The sequence below is a fragment of the Dendropsophus ebraccatus genome, chromosome 2 (assembly GCF_027789765.1).
Source record: "Dendropsophus ebraccatus isolate aDenEbr1 chromosome 2, aDenEbr1.pat, whole genome shotgun sequence".
In the NCBI taxonomy this organism is placed as follows: domain Eukaryota; kingdom Metazoa; phylum Chordata; class Amphibia; order Anura; family Hylidae; genus Dendropsophus; species Dendropsophus ebraccatus.
The window spans coordinates 138,399,410-138,418,036 of record NC_091455.1 but is presented as its reverse complement, the minus strand read 5'-3'; the positions used below and the strand labels follow the sequence as shown (position 1 = coordinate 138,418,036).

Sequence of the window (18,627 nt, the reverse complement as noted above, 5' to 3'; positions counted from 1 at the left end):
TTTTATTAATTAATTTTTATTCCTTTTGATCCCTTTTGATGACTTTTTTGGGGGTGGGGGGCAGATTTACAAAATACATAAATTCAGCTGACTTTTCTTTTTTTTTATTTTTTTTTTACAGTGTTAATTGTGCTGTATGAATAATGTTGTTATAATTTTATAGCTTGGGTTGGTACAAACATGACGATCTCAAACATATATGTTTTTATGTTTTACCTAATTTATTTTGTATGGAGAATGTAAATTTTACTATTTTATAAATGTTATAACCCCTTTAATATTTAAAACATTTTTTTTTACTTTACTAGTTCCATTAGTGGACCTTTGTAAGCTACTATACTGCAGTAACTCTGACAGGCATTACTGCATATGGCTATGTTCACACAATGTCCAAAAAAGAAAAAAGGCGTCCTATTTTTGTGTTTAAAAGCTGTCCGTTATTGCATCATTCATTAACTTAAATATAATGCATTGAAGTCTATGGAATACCGGACGTCTTTTTCACACATTGTATTGAATGACGGACGTCTTTTAAGGCAGACGTGTTCAATACAATGGCTATGTTCACACAACGTCAAAAATGGAGAAAAGCGTCTGATTTCGCTATTTAAAAAAACGTCCGTATTTGCAGCAATTTAACTGACTTCAATGCAATTGCATTTAAGTCAATGGGAAAACGGACATAGTATGCACACAATGCATTGAAAAACGGATGTTTTTGGCACGGACATCAAAATAATAAACATGAACATTATTTTCAGATGTTTTTTGCAAATAGCGCATGTTTTTAATTAGCTGTTCACACACAGTTCTATTGTAACTGTTCTTTCTCTGTTTTTACTATTAAATTAAATGGATTTTTCAATTTAGCCACAACCAAAGGGCAATTAGTAACCTAAAATAATGTGCAATTAGTAAAACTAAAATAATGTGCAAACACCCGTCATTGCACTTAAGCGATGCCAGACTTCGAAAAACGTCCATTATTTTAGACTCAAAATAACAGACGTCATTTTAAACGGAGCTGAAAAAAACATTGTGCGAACATAGCCAATGTGTGAAAAAGACTTCCATTATTCCATAGACTGAAATGCATTTTATTCAAGCCAATTAAAATGATACAATAACGGAAGTCTTTTAAAACATAAAAAGCGGACACTTTATTCCTTTTTTGGACATTGTGTGAACATAGCCTAACTCTGACAGGCATTCTATACAGCTGAGCCTCCAGCTTTTTTAGACCTGGCAGTTAGTGTAGGAGCCAAGCTCCCACAATTTTGGAGAGGCTGTGCTGCACCACCTTATTCCAGCCATGCCATAAGAATTGATTGGAATAAGGACCAATAGTTAATGCTGTAAAAAGGCATATTGGCAGTCATTAATAGGTTAATAAACATACATAAACTAAAATGAAAAAAAAAAATTAATGCAACAAAATTATTTATACAATAAAAAAAAAATTTAAATGTTGAGTGTGCCAAAGACGTGTTTTTCATTTATTAGAATTAAACTAATCAATATTTTTATGGTTTGAATATTTTTTTTTCTTTTTAATCAATAAGGTGAACAATTTTTTTTTTTAATTGCTTCTTAACTAGAGATGAGCGAACCGGGTTCGGGTTCGAGTCCGAGTCCATCCGAACCCGAGCATTCGGCATTTGATTAGTGGTGGCTGCTGAAGTTGGATAAAGCTCTAAGGTTGTCTGGAAAACATGGATACAGCCAATGACTATATCCATGTTTTCCACATAGCCTTAGGGCTTTATCCAAGTTCAACAGCCACCGCTAATCAAATGCCGAAAGTTCGGGTTCGGATCGACTCGAGCATGCTCCAGGTTCGCTCATCTCTATTCTTAACCCCTTTACATCAGCCATATGGCTATATACATTCCTACTGCACATACCCAGTGCAGAAGGAACGTATATAAACGTTCCTGACTTTGAAGGGGTTTTAATGTGTGCAGGGCCGTTTTGATGTGATCGGACCTGCACACATTACTGTCCCCAGACCCGGGCATAATTATAGGCAGCCACGAACCTGCAGCTGCCTGCCATTTACCCCCTTAAATGCTGCAATGCACAGCGATCCCATCATTCAAGGTAGTAAGTGACAAGACAAGCACCTGTCACTGACTGATCGGGACACCCGCAGCATGGCTACTGGGGTCTCGATCACTTGTACCTTGTGGGGTAAGCCATTCATCTCCATCCTGTTGGATCTTCAATTTGTTGATAGAGTCTGCTCTCAGGCAGATCACCAATAATATGGCATAGCATTTATGAGTATATGCAATCGGAGCATTGCATATGTATGTCCTCTAAGGGACTTATATATGCAATACAAAATGTGTAAAAAAAAAAAAATAATAAAAAAGTTTTGAGACATATATTTTTTTTTTTTAAACTAAAAAAAAATGCTCCAATAAAGATTTATATTACCATCTTTGCAATTATACAAATAAAAATATTTAAAAAAATAAAAAGGAAACATGTTACATAGCGTACGGAATTGTATGATATATTAAAATCTTACAATATTGTTCCCGCACGGTGATCAGCATAAATGAAAAGTAAAAAAAAAGTGGCGCAAAAAAAGACACCCCAACCAGCCCTGTAGGTGGAAAAATAAAAGTGTTATCGCTCTTAGAATGCGAGGATGAACATTGCTTCATTTTGACTCGGACATTCGTGCATCAATGACCTTTGGTCGCGAAGAGGTACTGTCACCCTTGTTTTCCTGTATGCTTTTATCATTGTTGGACATGTTGTATGTTCGTCCGATTAATGCTTTGCACCTGATAACTCTAAACTCAAAACGTATGCAATATGAACACAAATGCATAAACTTTGCACCTGATAATCTGTAAGCATGTGCACAGACCAAAACGCACACTTCTACTGTAAATTCGCTATTTGTTCTTGAACACGAACATGTACCGATCACAATAAAAAATACATTTAATTTATGTTCATGTTCGAGATCCGAACCGAACATTGGGATGTTCGCTCATCACTACTCATCACAAGGGGACCGTGGATAATGGCACTGTACCCAGGCAAGGAGAGGGGGCTCAACAGACGCTAAGCCCCACCTTAGTGACACTGTCCAACAACAATAAAAGCACATAGGAAAACTGGGGTGACAGTCCAGTCAATCCTGTTTATTTTTCCCAATTTAAAATAAGCTGACTGGTTAAACCTGATTAAGTGCATGCATAAATTTTAAGACTGTAAGTTGCTGCAAGGTGTCTTCACAATGTGCCTGGGCAGGATGTGACAAGTGTAGCATGCTCTGTATTATTAATCTTCTTGTTCTGTAACTTACCTGTTATTTCTCTGATACTTTTTAAGATGTTCAGTTTTGCTGGATCCATTGCAGATGTGTTGGTGTATCGGTCACTAAAGGTATGAATTTAAATATTAGTTATTATGTTACTCCATTAACCTCTTCTCAACACAGGTTTTTTTAATCCTCACCTTCCAAAACTCAAAATTTTTCATAAAACTGAAATTCTGACACTGTTTTTACATCATATGAGGGCTTTTACTTTGCAAGACTTGTTTTAAGCAAGAAAACATCCTGCTAAAAAGTGCCTGTATCTTATAGTCAACAGCAAGGCTATGTTCACGCAACGTCAAAAATATTAAAAAGGCTTGCGATTTTCATATTTAAAATAACGTCCATTTATGTCGAGATTTCACTGACTGCAATGCAATGCATTCAAGTCAATGGGAAGACGGACATCCAATGCACACAACGTATTGAATAACGGACATTTTTGCTGCGGGCATCAAAATAATGACCATGATCATTATTTTCGGACGTCTTTTGCAAACAGCGGACGTTTTTATTTGTAGTTCACGCACAGTTTCCCTTTTGTCACCGTTCTGTCTCCGTTTTTACTATTAAATTCAATGGACTTTTCAATGAAGCCACATGCAAAGTCCAATTAGTAACTAAAATTAGAATAATGTGCCAACAGCCCGCAGTGCACCAAGGGGAGGTCAGGATGCTAAATAACGTCCGTTATTTTAGACCCAAAATGACGGACGTCATTTTAAACGGAGATGAAAAGACGTTGTGTGAACATAGCCTAAGGCTACGTTCACACACAGTATTTCCGTCAGTCTTTTGGTGAATCTTTTTTCGACCGCAACCAGGAGTGGATTGAAAACACAGAAACTGGGCAAATCTTTCCATTATAATTTTGCCCTGTCAGTTCCACAGTTTTGGTTAAAAAAAGAGTAACCATAAGACTCATAGAAATACTGTGTGAAAATAGCTGTAGGGCGGCCAATTTCAGGCACATTTCTGTGTCTATATTAAAGTCTTAACTGTGATCTTTAAAAATTGTTGACATGTCCTTATACATATCATACATACATACATATCAAGTTAGTGATCACGCTGGACCTCACTCCTGAAACCCAATGTGACCCCAAGATACAGTCAAGGGAAGTAGGGAGCAGCATGCTCAATTCCCCGGTTGACAAAAGATTCAACTTATTTGCTCCATAGAATATAATAAAGCAAAGATGTCATCAATATTTCTATTATTTGATTGACAACCAGGGATGCAATTGACATGTAATACACAGTCAGGACGCTCATACTAATGCGAGGAATGGAGCTAAATCTATCCCCAGCCGTTAACTCTTCACATTTCTGGCAGTCAGTAGTGACTGGGTGGCATGTGAAGAATCTGACAGGGTCTGGAGCTCCCCCTTTCACCACTGTCCCACAGATATAGCAGTTGCTGTGTGTCAGTGGTTGCCATGGCAGCAGGGAGTCTAACAAATAGGACAGTCATGGCTATAATCTGTTGTGGCATAGTCTGATACAGTATATTGCCTGTTCATCTTACAATGAAAGGCAATAATTATAGTTTGATATAATTTACACATTGTATAAATTTAGACCTTCCTAAGTCCTAATGTCTACAGTTATTAGCATGAAAAGCCACAACCAAATAACTCACCCCATTATTGAAGATTTGAAAATCACTATACTTCCTAGTACTATGGTGCAATTTTCAAAATCATCAATATTTGAAGCATTAACTGCTGAGGCATATTTTAAATTTCCATATCCAATTCCATTACATATTTTTCCTAAAAGACAAAAATTTTAGCAAAGACACATAAAATCCTTTTTATTAACTCTGTAGAAAATGAAAAAAAAAAAAGATAATTGCAGTCTTTATTTTAAACTGTTACTGTCATTATAACTTTCAAAATCTAAATCAACAGTAGATGTGATACATTTACATTCATTCATTATTTATTTATTACTTATAGAAGTGGCACAGAGTGGCCTAACACTATACGGGGGACAAAGAGGGTACCTAATATTGTAGAAGGGAAGAGAGGCCTGATAACATACATTGAGCAAAGAGGGATCTGAAAATACACAGGGGACCTAATACTATTCAAGAGGCACAAAGTGACCTAATACTACATGGGAGCCTTTAAGGGAACATAGTACTATTTATTGGCCATAGATGGAGCCTAAAAACTGTACAGGAGGCACAGAGGGGGCCTAATACTATAGAACGACCCAATAATGGACAGGGCATAGAGGGGGTCCTAACAATAGGCACGATGGGAGCTATTTTGTGGGTGGCACAAAGAGACTTAACTACAGTGTAGGGGCCTTATTACTATATGGGGCACTATGAATGGAAAATATGGAGATTAGGATGGTGCTGGAAAGGTGCAGAGCCTAAAATGTTTGTGTGGTAGATTGTGCAAAGATAAACCATGGCTAGAGATAAGTGATCTAAACCTTATGAACCTTACAATTCCTTATGAACTTTGCAAAAAGTTAGTTTTTTTGTAAAGTTTGTTAGAACCTGGTCCAAGATGGCAGCTGCACATTTTATTTTACAGTAAACTAAAAGCCCTGGTGCAAGGGATTATTGATAATCCACTGCTCTCCTGGGTCAAATTAACCCTGTGAAGCACGTTTCAATTTACATCAGGTGCCCAGTCTAAAACCGTGTCTGGCAGCAGAATAAGTTTCAGTGTATCCAAGTAATCCACCACTCTTCTGGATGGAGTTAATCATTTGAAGCGCCTGGTATTGTTAATGAATAATGAACTTAGTAAAAGGGGGAGCAGGAAAGGCGAGTGATAAGAGGAGAACTTGCTCTGACAAAATATATTACATGCAGTAGTATTGTTGACTTATGCTAAGTTTGTTGAAATGAAATGTTATTAGGCCTAGTCTAGTCCTAATAACCATTTACAGTCCTTTCATTTATTTTACTTTTTACATGTATCATTTCTTCATTGCTATAAATTATGGCTTCAATACAGATTAGGCTGTGGGATCCTTATAAGTATGTATTTGGCAAATGTAATCCAAAAGGGTGTATTTACCTTGTATGCATGGCCCATTACATTTTTTACAGCGGAGTACACCATATTCTTCTACCATGTATGAACCTGGACTACATTTCTGAACACACGTTCCACAATCTGTCACCATATAATTTACTGCAATATAAAATAGAAATGTGCAATACCACTCAGCATATTACATATTTAAAATACATTATTATATGATATACTTCAGTGCATTAAACATTTTTTTTTAAAATACAGTGTAATAACAGACATCAGCATTGCACTTTTTTTAAACAATTTATTATTACAAAGTGGAAAATTGGATTGATATTGTAAAGTGGAGACTGATATTTTGCTTTTTAGGAATTATGACATTAAATTACCAGAATTAGAAAAGGGGGTTTGTTCCTTATCATGGGCATATTCCTTATGTTGAGTATACATATGCGGTTTCACCTAATAATGCATTTCCTATTAATGAGCCTTGTTGATAAACCACTTCCATCGCTGTGTGATGACATGTGCTGCCCCTTTTTTTTTTTTATAAGTGTAGGAATTTTACATAGGTATGTTCACACCTTTTACACTGGGCAATTATCGGCAACAATTGTTCCTAGGAACGCTCATTCAAACGTTAATCAACCATTTTAAAATAGCAAATGCACACTCATCGGTTGATTGGTTGTCTTTTGTTTGTAAATAAAGGAGATGTATGATTGGTGACAATGTATGTTAACCCTTTGAGGACCAGGCCCGAAATGACCCAGTGGACCGCGCAAATTTTGATCTTTGCGCTTTCGTTTTTCCCTTCGCACCTTCTAAGAGCTCTATCACTTTCAGTTTTCTATCTACAAGGCCATGTAATGGCTTGTTTGTTACAGGAATAGTTGTACTTTGTAATGGCGTCTTTCATTTTACCATAACATGTATGATGGAATTCCAAATATATTATTTATGAAGACATAAATAGGTGAAATCGTAAAAAAGAATGCAATATGGTAAAAGCGACAAGATACCATTACTCTATAGGTAAGTCTGAACACAACCATATGCAGGTTTACACAGATTCTCTAATGTTATATATATTTTTTAATGAAATCCTTTTTTTGGCAATTAAATATTAATAAAATGGGCCTATTGTGACACTTATAACAGTTTAATTTTTCACCTACGGGGCTGTATGGGGTGTCATTTTTTTCCGCCATGATCTCTAGTTTTTAAAAATACCATACTTGTGAAGATCGAACGTTTTAATCACTTTTTATTAATTTTTTTTTTATATATAATGTAACATAAAATCGGTAATCCGCGCACTTTTTTCCCTCTTTTCGTGTACGCCGTTCACCGTTCGCAATGACGCTTGTTATATTTTAATAGATCAGACAATTACGCACGCTACGGTATTTTATATGTTTATTTATTTATTTTATTTTAATGTTTTATTTATATAATGGGAAATGGGGGTGATTTCAACTTTTATTGGGGGAGGGGTTTTGGGGTAGTGTGTTAGTGATTTTAACTTTTTTTTTATGCATTTTAAGTTCCTTTGGGGGACTTGTACATTGATTACTTTCATTATTAACACTGATTATTGGTATGCCATAGGCATAGCATTGACCAGTGTTATCGGCGCTCTGCTCATTGAGCCTGCCTGTGCAGGCTCAGTGACCAGAGCACCGATCGGACCGCATGGAGGCAGGTGAGAGACCTCCGGTGGTCCGTTTTAATGATCGGGACCCCCGCAGTCACACTGCGGGGGTCCCAATCGGTAAGTGACAGGGGACTCCCCCTGTCACTTACACTTAAACGCTGCGGCGTTGAAGGAGTTAATGTCACGCTGCAGCGTGTCATTAACGATGAGGTGCCAGCTGCTGATTGCAGCAGGCCCCCACCCGCTATGAAGTGCGCTCCGCTCCGGAGCGCGCTTCATAGCTCAGGATGTACCAGTACGTCCAGGGTCATCTGGGGACAGACTTCCAGGATGTCCTAGGTCGTCTAGGGGTTGATGGCCGCATGAACAATACAGCAATCACTCATGTAAACAGACCCTTAGTGTGCCACATTGTTCAGAGCAATAGGAAACAAGAATGTTTACACAGAAATCAATAGTTTCTTTCTGGTACACTTAGGACCCTATTACACGGGTTGATTATCGTTCAAAAAATTGTTAGATCATTCGGATTTGAACGATAATCGTTAAGTGTAATAGCAGACAGCGATTAAGCGACCAACGAGAAATCGTTAGTTGTTTGATAGAATTTGGACCTATTTTTATCGTTGATAGTTTGCAAATCGTTCGCATGTAATAAGATGTTGTTCAGTCGTTCACAGTAGTGACTAACGCAACAGTGACGACAAGACGACTGAAAGAGTGATGGTAAGTAACGATCATCATTCTGTGTAATTGGGTGAACAATTTCAGGTCGTTCGGCATGGCGGTCATTTGAGTACTCTTGATGAACAATCTGTACATAACACTGAGTTGGCCATAAGCTGGAAGACCCAAGGCAGCAACATCCACAAGCAAGGGCAGCTAAAAGGGGAAGGGCTAGTGAGGGTTGTCATTAATTTTGGATAAACTAGGACAAATAGAGATGTGCAGGGAATGGAAGGTGAAGATACATATCAATTAAAAAGAGGTCTCCCTATTGTAAAGAATAGCACTGAAAGACTTCGACTCACCTGGACATTTTATCACACACGAGTCCTTTATGTTATTTTCCAGTGGGTGCACATCATTAAACGTATGAAGATTAGGGCACAATTCCAGACATTTATCATAATTATCTCGTACCAATTTGCAAGCCTTTGTAGAAAAAAAATCATTGTTTAATTATGCAATGGGTTACTCTGTAGATATGGCAAGTTTAATATTTCCTGAAAATATACTCATGTATTTAAAGCTGTTTGTTTTACCAGGCAGTCTGTTTCTTTGGGACCTGTACATCCTGCTGCACACTTATGGTCACAGCAATCACTGGGCTTTGGTCCCCGGCAGCGTCCTGAGCAGGTCTGGTCACACACAAGCTTTGATACTAGAAGAAATGCGATACATTGATGTACTGAAGAATATAAAATGTGGGCCTCCAAAGTAGTATACCACTCTATACCTCGTGGTCTGGTCATTATTGCCTGTTTGTCCTCAAACAAATGGAAGGGTTTTGTCATGACAAACAAAAGTCCAGCAGGTGTGCACTCCTAAAGAGAGTGGTGTAAAGAATTGCCGGAAGCACCATAGTCTGCTGTAATACACTTACAAGGCAGTCTATAGCATTTCCAACAGTTTCATATACTGCCAGCTTTAGAAGCAGACTTTCTACCTGCTGGAGTTTTGAGGTGTCCTGCCATGCGAGTGGAATGGTAGGTACCTTTTAAATATTTGTAAAAATCCTTGTGAATGTAACTGACACTTATGCAACTTTTGTTACTGTTCATATTCTTTCTAAATGCAAAATTAAAAGGGTATTCCAACTTAAAACTAACAGGATAGGTCACAAGTAAGAGATTGCGGGAGTTCCGACCTTCAAACCCCTGGCGAGTATGGACTGAGACCCGTGGCTCTATTTATTATCTATGGTGCGGACGGAAAGAGCCGAGTGCTGTACTCATCCCTCTCCCACAGCTCTTTTTGTTTTCTGTGGAGCCGTTGGAGAAAGCCGAGTACAGCACTCGTCTCGTAAAGCTATCGTTCTGTACACGCTGTATAAAACATTGTATATTTTTTTCTATTTTTTGATGTGCAGCCTGTTGGTTTTTTTAGCTACCCTTTTTGTCTTTAGTTTTTTTTGTTTTGGTTTTTGTCTTAGCTTCCCTTTTTGTCTGTTTCTATGTCTTGTAGTTTGAGCTAGGGGCTAACACTCAGCTTTATTCCATTTCTAAGTGGTGCCCGCAGGTTTTTTGTATATCTCGAATGCGACCTAACAGTGGGACATGCTGTAAGATTGGCTATTCTCCCTTTGAGTCTTAGGGTGGTATTACACGGAACGATAATCGGCCGAATTGGCCCGATTCGGCCGATTATCGCTCCGTGTAATAAATGCAACGATCAGCCGATGACAACGATCATCGGCTGATCGTTGATATAGGTTAAAACCTATTTTCGTCGGGCGCCGACCGCGCACCGCTGCGTGTAATAGCGGTGCACGGCCGGCGACTAACGATATACATTACCCATTACCCGGGACCGCCGCGGCCTGTGATTGGCTGAGCGGCCTATCAGCTGACAGGCCTCTGTGACGCTAGAGAGCGCGCGGGACCCCCGGGAGAAGCAGACGCAGGAGCAGCCCTGGAACGTGGATGGGTAATGTATGCCAGTTTAGCAAGGGCTGCAAGGACATCGGTAACGATGTCCTTGCAGCTCTTGTCAAACGATTATCGGGCCGTGTAATAGGTCCAGTAAACGAGCAACGATCTAGCAGATCGCTGCTCGTTTACCGGTATTATCGGGCCCTGCTCGGCCCGTGTAATACCACCCTTAGAGGTTAATGCCCCTATTCCACGAGTCGTTTGAAGGAGCAAACGAGCGCTATTAGCGCTCGTTTGCTCCTCGTTCCTTGCTCGCTGCCGCCGCTATTCAACGCGGCGTCAGCGAGCGGGTGAGTGCGGGAGGGGCGGCGGGGAGCTGCTGGGGGGGCTGCCCGGGGGATCGCTGATCGTCCGGGCAGCCCATAGGATATAGCAGCGTCTGCTGCCGATGCCCCTATTCAACGGAGCGACGGCAGCAGATCGCTGCTATATCAGTCGCTTGTTTTTCAACATGTTGAAAAACAAGCGACTGCAACGATCAGCCGACATGAACGATGTCGGCTGATCGTTGCACTCTTTTCCACGGGACGAATATCGTTCGTAGCGGTCGATATTGGCCGAATACGAATGATATTGCTCCTCTAAACGACCCGTGGAATAGGGCCTTTAGTCATCTTAGGCACAAACTGATCCCTGGACTTGTTGTATGAAGCACAGCTCTGTGAGATTTAGCAAAGACTGATTAACTGTTCACATGCAACTTTTCCACCATGTGTGAGTGTAACCAATTTATTTGTATATCACTGTAACTGATAGTTTCCCTTTAATTCTGTACTTTTTGTTCTTGCAAGAAATGTTTGTGATAATTCAGCAGGGTACAGAGACAAGAGAGAACCAGCAAGTATGGACTGTACAGTACACATTACAGTCTATGGACCAATGCACACAACAATGAATGTCACAGTCTATGCACTGGCTGGGAGCCCAGACTGCAAAAAAGTACTGCTGGCGCTTATACAGTTTTGAAGTTGGAGCTCCATTGACTTGATCCTCTTCAGAAGTGCGCTTTTTGGGGTTGCGGGAGACACATCCATGGGTAAGACCGTAATGCACCATAATAAACAGCTCAATGCACAGCCAATGTGGACAATGCCTTAATTGTGCATGGAAAAATCACACAATCCTTACATTTTTTGTCAGCAAAAGTGTATTACTGAGAGGAAAAATCCTAGATAAGAAAAGTCTTGAATAGGTTGCAAACTGCATGTAAGGGGATCTGAGAATTGATAAAGGAATAATGATTGCTGCCTGAAACTTTATTTTCTCAAAGTAACTACTAACAAACTAATTAAAGGGGTTTTCTAGGATTAGAAAAGCATAGCTACTTTATTCAAGAAAAAGCGCTACTCTTGTCCTTAGTTTGTGTGTGGTATTGCAGCTCGGTTTCGTTAGAGTGAATAAAGCCAACCTGAGCGCAGGTCCGGCGCTGTTTTTGAAAGAAAGTAGCCATGTTTTTCCAATTCTGGATAACCCTTTAACCTTTTTTTGTAGAGTAATTATACTTTTCAAAGAGGGGGGGGGGGCCATGTTTTTAAGTCCTGCAAATTAAATGTATACATGTAAATAAACCAATCATTGGCCCAGATTTATATAGATACAGGTCACAGCTCAATTTTCAATTCTGGTAAATAGAAAGCTGAGCTGTGATTGGTTGCTGTAGGAGGTGCTCACAACTTTCTATTTTACACAGTTTGATTAATCTGGGCCATAGTCTTTATATATTACCTTAAAGCACCCTCTGCCAGTTTTCCATGGTATATGTTGGCATCCCTCTTTAACAAGATGCTGATGTACAATATGCCCCAAGTGTATTATAAAATTTTGATGTGAGCAGGCAATGTCTTCACACGTAAAACACAAAAAAACACTCAATATTGTACTTACAAATCTGACAGTTCTCTGGACCATTGCTCCAGCATGAGCCATTGCAGGTCTTGTCACATTCAGAACCTGAAAAAAGTTTAGAATACTGGAAATTAGGGATGAGCGAACTTTTGAAAAATTCGGTTCTGTTCGATTCCCCGAACTTTCCTGAAGTTCGGATTGGTCCGAACCGAACCGAAAACGAACCTTGCAATAACGGCTGAATTATTGCAGCTACAGTAGTGGGAGCATGATAGGGTATAGTTTTGTGTAGTTGCAGTTGCTATTACAATGAAAAAAGTGGAAAAAATCAAAGTGCAAAAATAGTGGGGAAAAAAATAGCCGGCAAATCGGCAATAATGTCAGCAGACTCCCCTAATGGTTAATATATTTAATTAATAAAACACATTTTCGTTGTAATAAAGTAACTTTTGTTGTTCAATAATTTAATCAAAATTAAATCAATTAAATATACTGTTAAAATAAATATATATATAAATAAATGTATATATATATATATATATATATATATATATATATATATTTTACAGTATATTTAATTGCACAAGTATGGATTCGTTTAAATCAAATTATTGAACAACGAAACTAATTTTATTACAACAAAAATGTGTTTTATTAATTAAATATTAATTATTACAGGAAACTCTATTAAAGCTGTTAATTCATATACCCGGTAATAGAGCAAACTGTAATAATCAATTCTTTACTTTAATTAAAACATCAAATGTTTCATCTAATTATGCTATCACAATAGCATTATTAGTATACAGCTCTCCCCACCCCCTCCCCAGCACTGCACCCATCCCAGCAAGGAAGGGGGGTCACTTAACCCCTTCCTTGCTGGTATGGGTGCAGTCTGACATCAGTCTGGCCCCCAAGGGGTTAAGGGGGATGCAATGCATCCTCCCTTAATCCCTTGGGGGCCAAACTGTAAGCAGCGATCTGTAAAAATGCTGCATACTGTAAGGTGCAATGTTAAACAGAACTACAAATTGAGAAAATACTGTACTGGAGGTGACAGCTGGGGAAATAATCTAACACAGCAAATATTTATATAGGGCACTAAAACATTAACCAAGTAAGACCAGGGAATTTTTCAAAAAATTCTAGTACACTTTTACAATTAGATCTTCATTACAACCTTGATCTAAAAGCTCAAAGAGAACAGCCCTATAGCTGAACTAAAGCATCATTTGCCATTTATTGTTTCCTTTAAAGTGTGCCCATTGTTTAAATCTTCTCTATAAGTCAATATTGTAATTGAAGACATGTAGTCTTGTTTACTTGCCAGTTATATTTCAAAAGAGGTCCAGATATCTCCTGGTGGAAACAGCGGATACCCCACAAAGACACACAGTTCTCCACTGGGTTGGTCTATACCCAGTACTTCATCCAAAAAATCGCAACTGAAGACAGCGTCTCTTCAATATCAAAAAGTTTATTTTTATTTTGCCATATGCATACAAAAAAAAAAACAATGTTTAACCCCTTCAAGACCAAGCCTATTTGCACCTAAAAACCAGGCTCATTTTTCAAAATCTGACCTGTCTCACTTTATGCGCTTATAGCTCAGTGATGCTTTAACGTATGCTAGCGATTCTGATATATTTTGCCACTTTATATTATTGGCAAAATTTGGTCACTACTTTGTGTGTTTTTTTTTTGTGAAAAATATCAAAATATCATGAAAAATTAAAAAAAATTGCATTTTATGAACTTTGAAATTCTCTGCTTCTAAAAAAAGAAAGTCGTATCACATAAATTAGTTACTAAGTCACATTACCGATATGTCCTCTTTATACTGGCTTCATTTCATTAACATATTTTACTTTTAGGGTGTTACGGGGCTTAGAAATTTATCAGCAAATTACCACATTTTCGTGAAAGTTTCCAAAACTGATTTTTTTAGGGACCAGTTCTTTTTTTTAAGTTGATTTAGGAGGTTTGTATACTGGAAACCCCCATAAGTGACTCCATTTTGGAAACTACACACCTTAAAGAATTAATCTAGGGGTATAATGAGCATTTTAACCCTACAGGGGCTGGAGGAAAGTATTCACCATTAGGCCGTAAAAAAATGAAAAATTAAAATTTTCCAATAATATAAACGTTTAGATTAAAGTTTCTAATTTTCAAAAGGAACAAGAGAAAAAAAGTACCCCAAAAATTGTAACGCAGGTTCTACTGAGTAAAAAGGTACCTCATATGTGGGTATAAACCACTGCATGGGCACACAACAGGGCTCAGAAGGAAAGGAGCGCCAATTAGCTTTTTCAATGGAGATTTTGCTGAGGAAGTTTCTGAGCGCCAGGTGCGTTTGCAGTGCCCCTGTAGTGCCAGCGGAGAAAAATCTCGCCATAAGTCACCCCATTTTGGAAAGTGCACCCCTCATAGAATTCATTTTGGAGTGTGGTGAGCATTTTGACCCCACAGGGATTAGAGGAAAGTATTAAAAAGTAGACAGTAAAAATGAAAAACTTGAATTTTTCCAATAATATGTTCCTTTAGTTTGAAATTTCTCAATTTCACGAAGAAAATTTCATGAGAGAAAATTCACCGCAAAATCTGTAACACAGGTTCTCCTGAGTAGAATGGTACCCCATATGTGAGTATAATTCACTGTATGGGCACACAGCAGGCCTCAGAAGGAAGGGAGCGCCAATTAGCATTTTCAGTGCAGATTTTTCTGAAGAAATTTCTGAGCGCCAGGTGCGTTTGCAGCGCCCCTGTAATGTCTACAGAAGAGAACCCCCCCAAAAGTCACCCCATTTTGGAAAGTACACCCCTCAAAGAATTCATCTTGGGGTAGGATGAGCATTTTGGCCCCACAGGTATTAGAGGAAAGTATTCAAAATTTAAATTTTTCCAATAATACGTTTAGTTTGAAATTTCTAAATTTCACAAAGGAACAGGAGAAAAAATGTACCCCAAAATCTGTAACGCAGGTTCTCCTGTAACGCAGGCTTCTACAGTGGTACCCCATATGTGGGCATAAACCACTGTATGGACACACAGAAGGGCTCAGAAGGGAAGGAGCATTAATTTGCTGAAGCAAAACTGCAGCTCGTAATAGTCATTAGAATAGCACAGTTACTAAAATAAAATAAAAAAAATGAGATTACAGGTAATGTGGGGTGGTTACGGGCAGTCTGAGGTGGTTCCGGGTAATCTGGAGGTGGTTACGGGCAACATTGGGTGGTTAGGGATAATCTGGGGTGGATACGGTCAACATGGGGTGGTATAGGGCAACCTGCTGTGGTTACGGCAACCTGGGGTGGTTACAGGCAACCTGGGGTGGTTAAAGGCAACCTGGGGTGGTTACGGGCAACGTGGGGTGGATACGGACAACCTGATGTGGTTACAGACAATCTAGGGTGGTTATAGGCAACCTGCTGTGGTTACGGGCAACGTGGGGTGGTTACAGACAATCTGGGGTGGTTACAGACAATCTGGGGTGGTTACTGACAATCTGGGGTGGTTATGGACAATCTGGGGTGGTTACAGACAATCTGGAGTGGTTAAATAAACTGAAGTGCTTATAGGTAATCTGAGGTGGGTACAGGCAAGGTGCAGTGGTCAGAGGCAAGGTGCGGTGGTCAGAGGTAAGGCGCGGTGGTCAGAGGCAACCTGCGGTGGTCAGAGGCAACCTGCGGTGGTCAGAGGCAACGTGCGGTGGTCAGAGGCAACGTGCGGTGGTCAGAGGCAACGTGCGGTAGTTGCATGCAATCTGGGGGGTTACATGTAATCTGGCATTATTACGGGCAACCTGGGGTGGTTATGCGCAACCTGCGGTGGTTACGGGCAACCTGGAGGGGTTACAGACAATCTAGAATTGTTATGGATATACTGAAGTGCTTATAGGTAATCTGGGGTGGGTACATGTAATTTGGGGTAGTTACAGGCAATCTGGGGTAATTACGGACAATCTGGAGGGGGTCACTGGCAACGTGCGGTGGTTACGGGCAACGTGCGGTTGTTATGTGTAAACTTGGGGGTTTACGTGCAATCTGACGTGATTACGGACAACCTGGGGTGGTTTCGGGCAACCTGCGGTGGTTACGGGCCACGTGCGGTTGTTACGGACAACCTGGGGTGGTTACGGGCAACCTGCGGTTGTTACGGGTAATCTGGGGGGATTAGGGGTAATTTGGGAGTAAACTGCAATTATTACTATAATAAAAAGTGTGTGTTTTATTTTTTTTGTATGTTTTTCCCTTTTAACTTTTACACATTTATTTTCACTGTGTTACTATGATTACTGTGATATTTTCTATCACAGTAATCATAGTTCAGTGACAGAGACCAAATTGGTCTCTGTCACTTTAAATTCTCAGAGTTGGCTGCTTCTGGAGCGCATGCGCACTTCAGAAGCAGCCTGGATGTCGAGGAGGAAGGAGCTTTAGGATCAGTTGAGTATATGGGGTAGGGGAGGGTGACTGGGGAACGTGGGGGACGGGGGTGACTGGGGGGGTAGGGGGCGACTTGGGGAGTGGGGGCACATCACTTTTTATCCCCTGTTACCAATCATTCATGGTGACAGGGGATAAAAAGTGCCGGAAGCACATGGCACAAGTGATCAGCGGTATATAGTATCCCCGATCACTGCCCCGATCCCCGATCACTGCCCCATGCTCTTCGCTACCTCCGGTGGCGGAGAGCATGGGTGTTTCATTCATTTTACTTTAAGATCACTGTGAACAGACATTAGTCTGTTCACAGTGATGGCGGCGGCCATCTTGGATTTGATGGCCGCCGCTGGGAGGGGGGTTAGTTACCGGGCACTAGGGGGGCTGATCTGGGGTCTGATTTTACTTATTTCATCTCCCCCCACCGTGGATTCACGGTGGGGGGAGATGAAATACAGCGGCGGCACCAGCCCATTAGTGACCGCCGTTTCGGCGGTCACTAAGGGGTTAATTGGGGTCAGCTGCGGGATCGCAGCTGATTCTCATTATCTCCGGTGATTCACTCAGATGAGAGCGAGATCGCAATCTCTGCAGCGATCCCGCTCTCATCATAAAGCCCCGTCAGAGCAGGAACGTATATATATTCCTACTGCACGGGGCATGTGCAATAGGAACGTATCTACAGATTGCTGACGTGAAGGGGTTAAAGGCCGATATTTTGATATTGGAGAGACACTGTCTTCAAAAGAGGTCCAGATATAATTACTGTCTATCACATGTCTATTATTGGCCGTATGACAGATATTTTTTTGGGCAGCTGTAATTTTTAGCCCAAATCACGGCCATTATATCAAAACATCAGGCATTATGCAAGAAATAACGGCCATTTTTAAGAAAAAAAGGCTGTAAATTAGCTCAAAATGAAGGCTGTAAAAAAAAAACCTGTAAAAAAAAAATCAAATGGCCCAAAAAAGACATTGTGTGGTCAAGAAATGGTAAGAGAACTAATCACTTTGGGTTAGATTACTGGTACTTTACATTACACTGACCTGGAATCACTTATGTGAGGCATTTTTGTGTGACTCCTTTATTGATTCACTGTACTTTATGTTGTGGGGATTATATATCTTTTTAAAAATTTAATTAAAGATTCTTTTTTAACCCCTTGCCTCTAAAGCCTGTTTTGGCCTTAATGACCAAGCTAATATTTTAAAATCTGACCTGTCTCACTTTATGCGCTTATAGCTCAGTGATGCTTTAACGTATGCTAGCGATTCTGAGATTGTTTTTTCGTCACATATGGCACTTTATGTTAGTGGCAAAATTTGGTCACTACTTTGTGTTTTTTTTTTGTGAAAAACATCAAAATATGAAAAATTTGAAAAATTTGCATTTTATGAACTTTGAAATTCTCTGCTTCTTAAAAAAGGAAGTCATAGCACACAAATTAGTTACTAAATCACATAATCAATATGTCTTCTTTATTCTGGCATAATTTGGTAAACATATTTTACTTTTTTAAGGTGTTACGGGGCTTAGAAATTTATTAGCAATATATAAAATTTTCATGAAATTTCCAAAATGGATTTTTTTTAGGGACCAGTTCTTTTTTTAAATGGATTTAGGAGTCTTGTATACTGGAAACCCCCATAAGTGACCCCATTTTAGAAACTAGACACCTTAA

The 18,627-nt window shown here is 39.5% G+C and overlaps 1 protein-coding gene across 3 annotated transcripts in view; it reads right to left on the bottom strand.

Annotated features, from left to right (window-relative positions):
* Window positions 1–18,627, bottom strand: part of LOC138783558 (epidermal growth factor receptor-like) — a 74,397-nt gene that overhangs the window by 11,227 nt on the left and 44,543 nt on the right. For all 3 annotated transcript variants that reach the window (XM_069958390.1, XM_069958389.1, XM_069958391.1), the window contains 6 exons: window positions 12,538–12,603; window positions 9,265–9,383; window positions 9,031–9,154; window positions 6,382–6,498; window positions 4,980–5,112; window positions 3,326–3,399 (listed from right to left, as the gene is read on the bottom strand). In XM_069958390.1, the coding sequence (XP_069814491.1) occupies window positions 3,326–3,399; window positions 4,980–5,112; window positions 6,382–6,498; window positions 9,031–9,154; window positions 9,265–9,383; window positions 12,538–12,603 (633 nt within the window). The remainder of the gene's footprint in view (window positions 1–3,325; window positions 3,400–4,979; window positions 5,113–6,381; window positions 6,499–9,030; window positions 9,155–9,264; window positions 9,384–12,537; window positions 12,604–18,627) is intronic.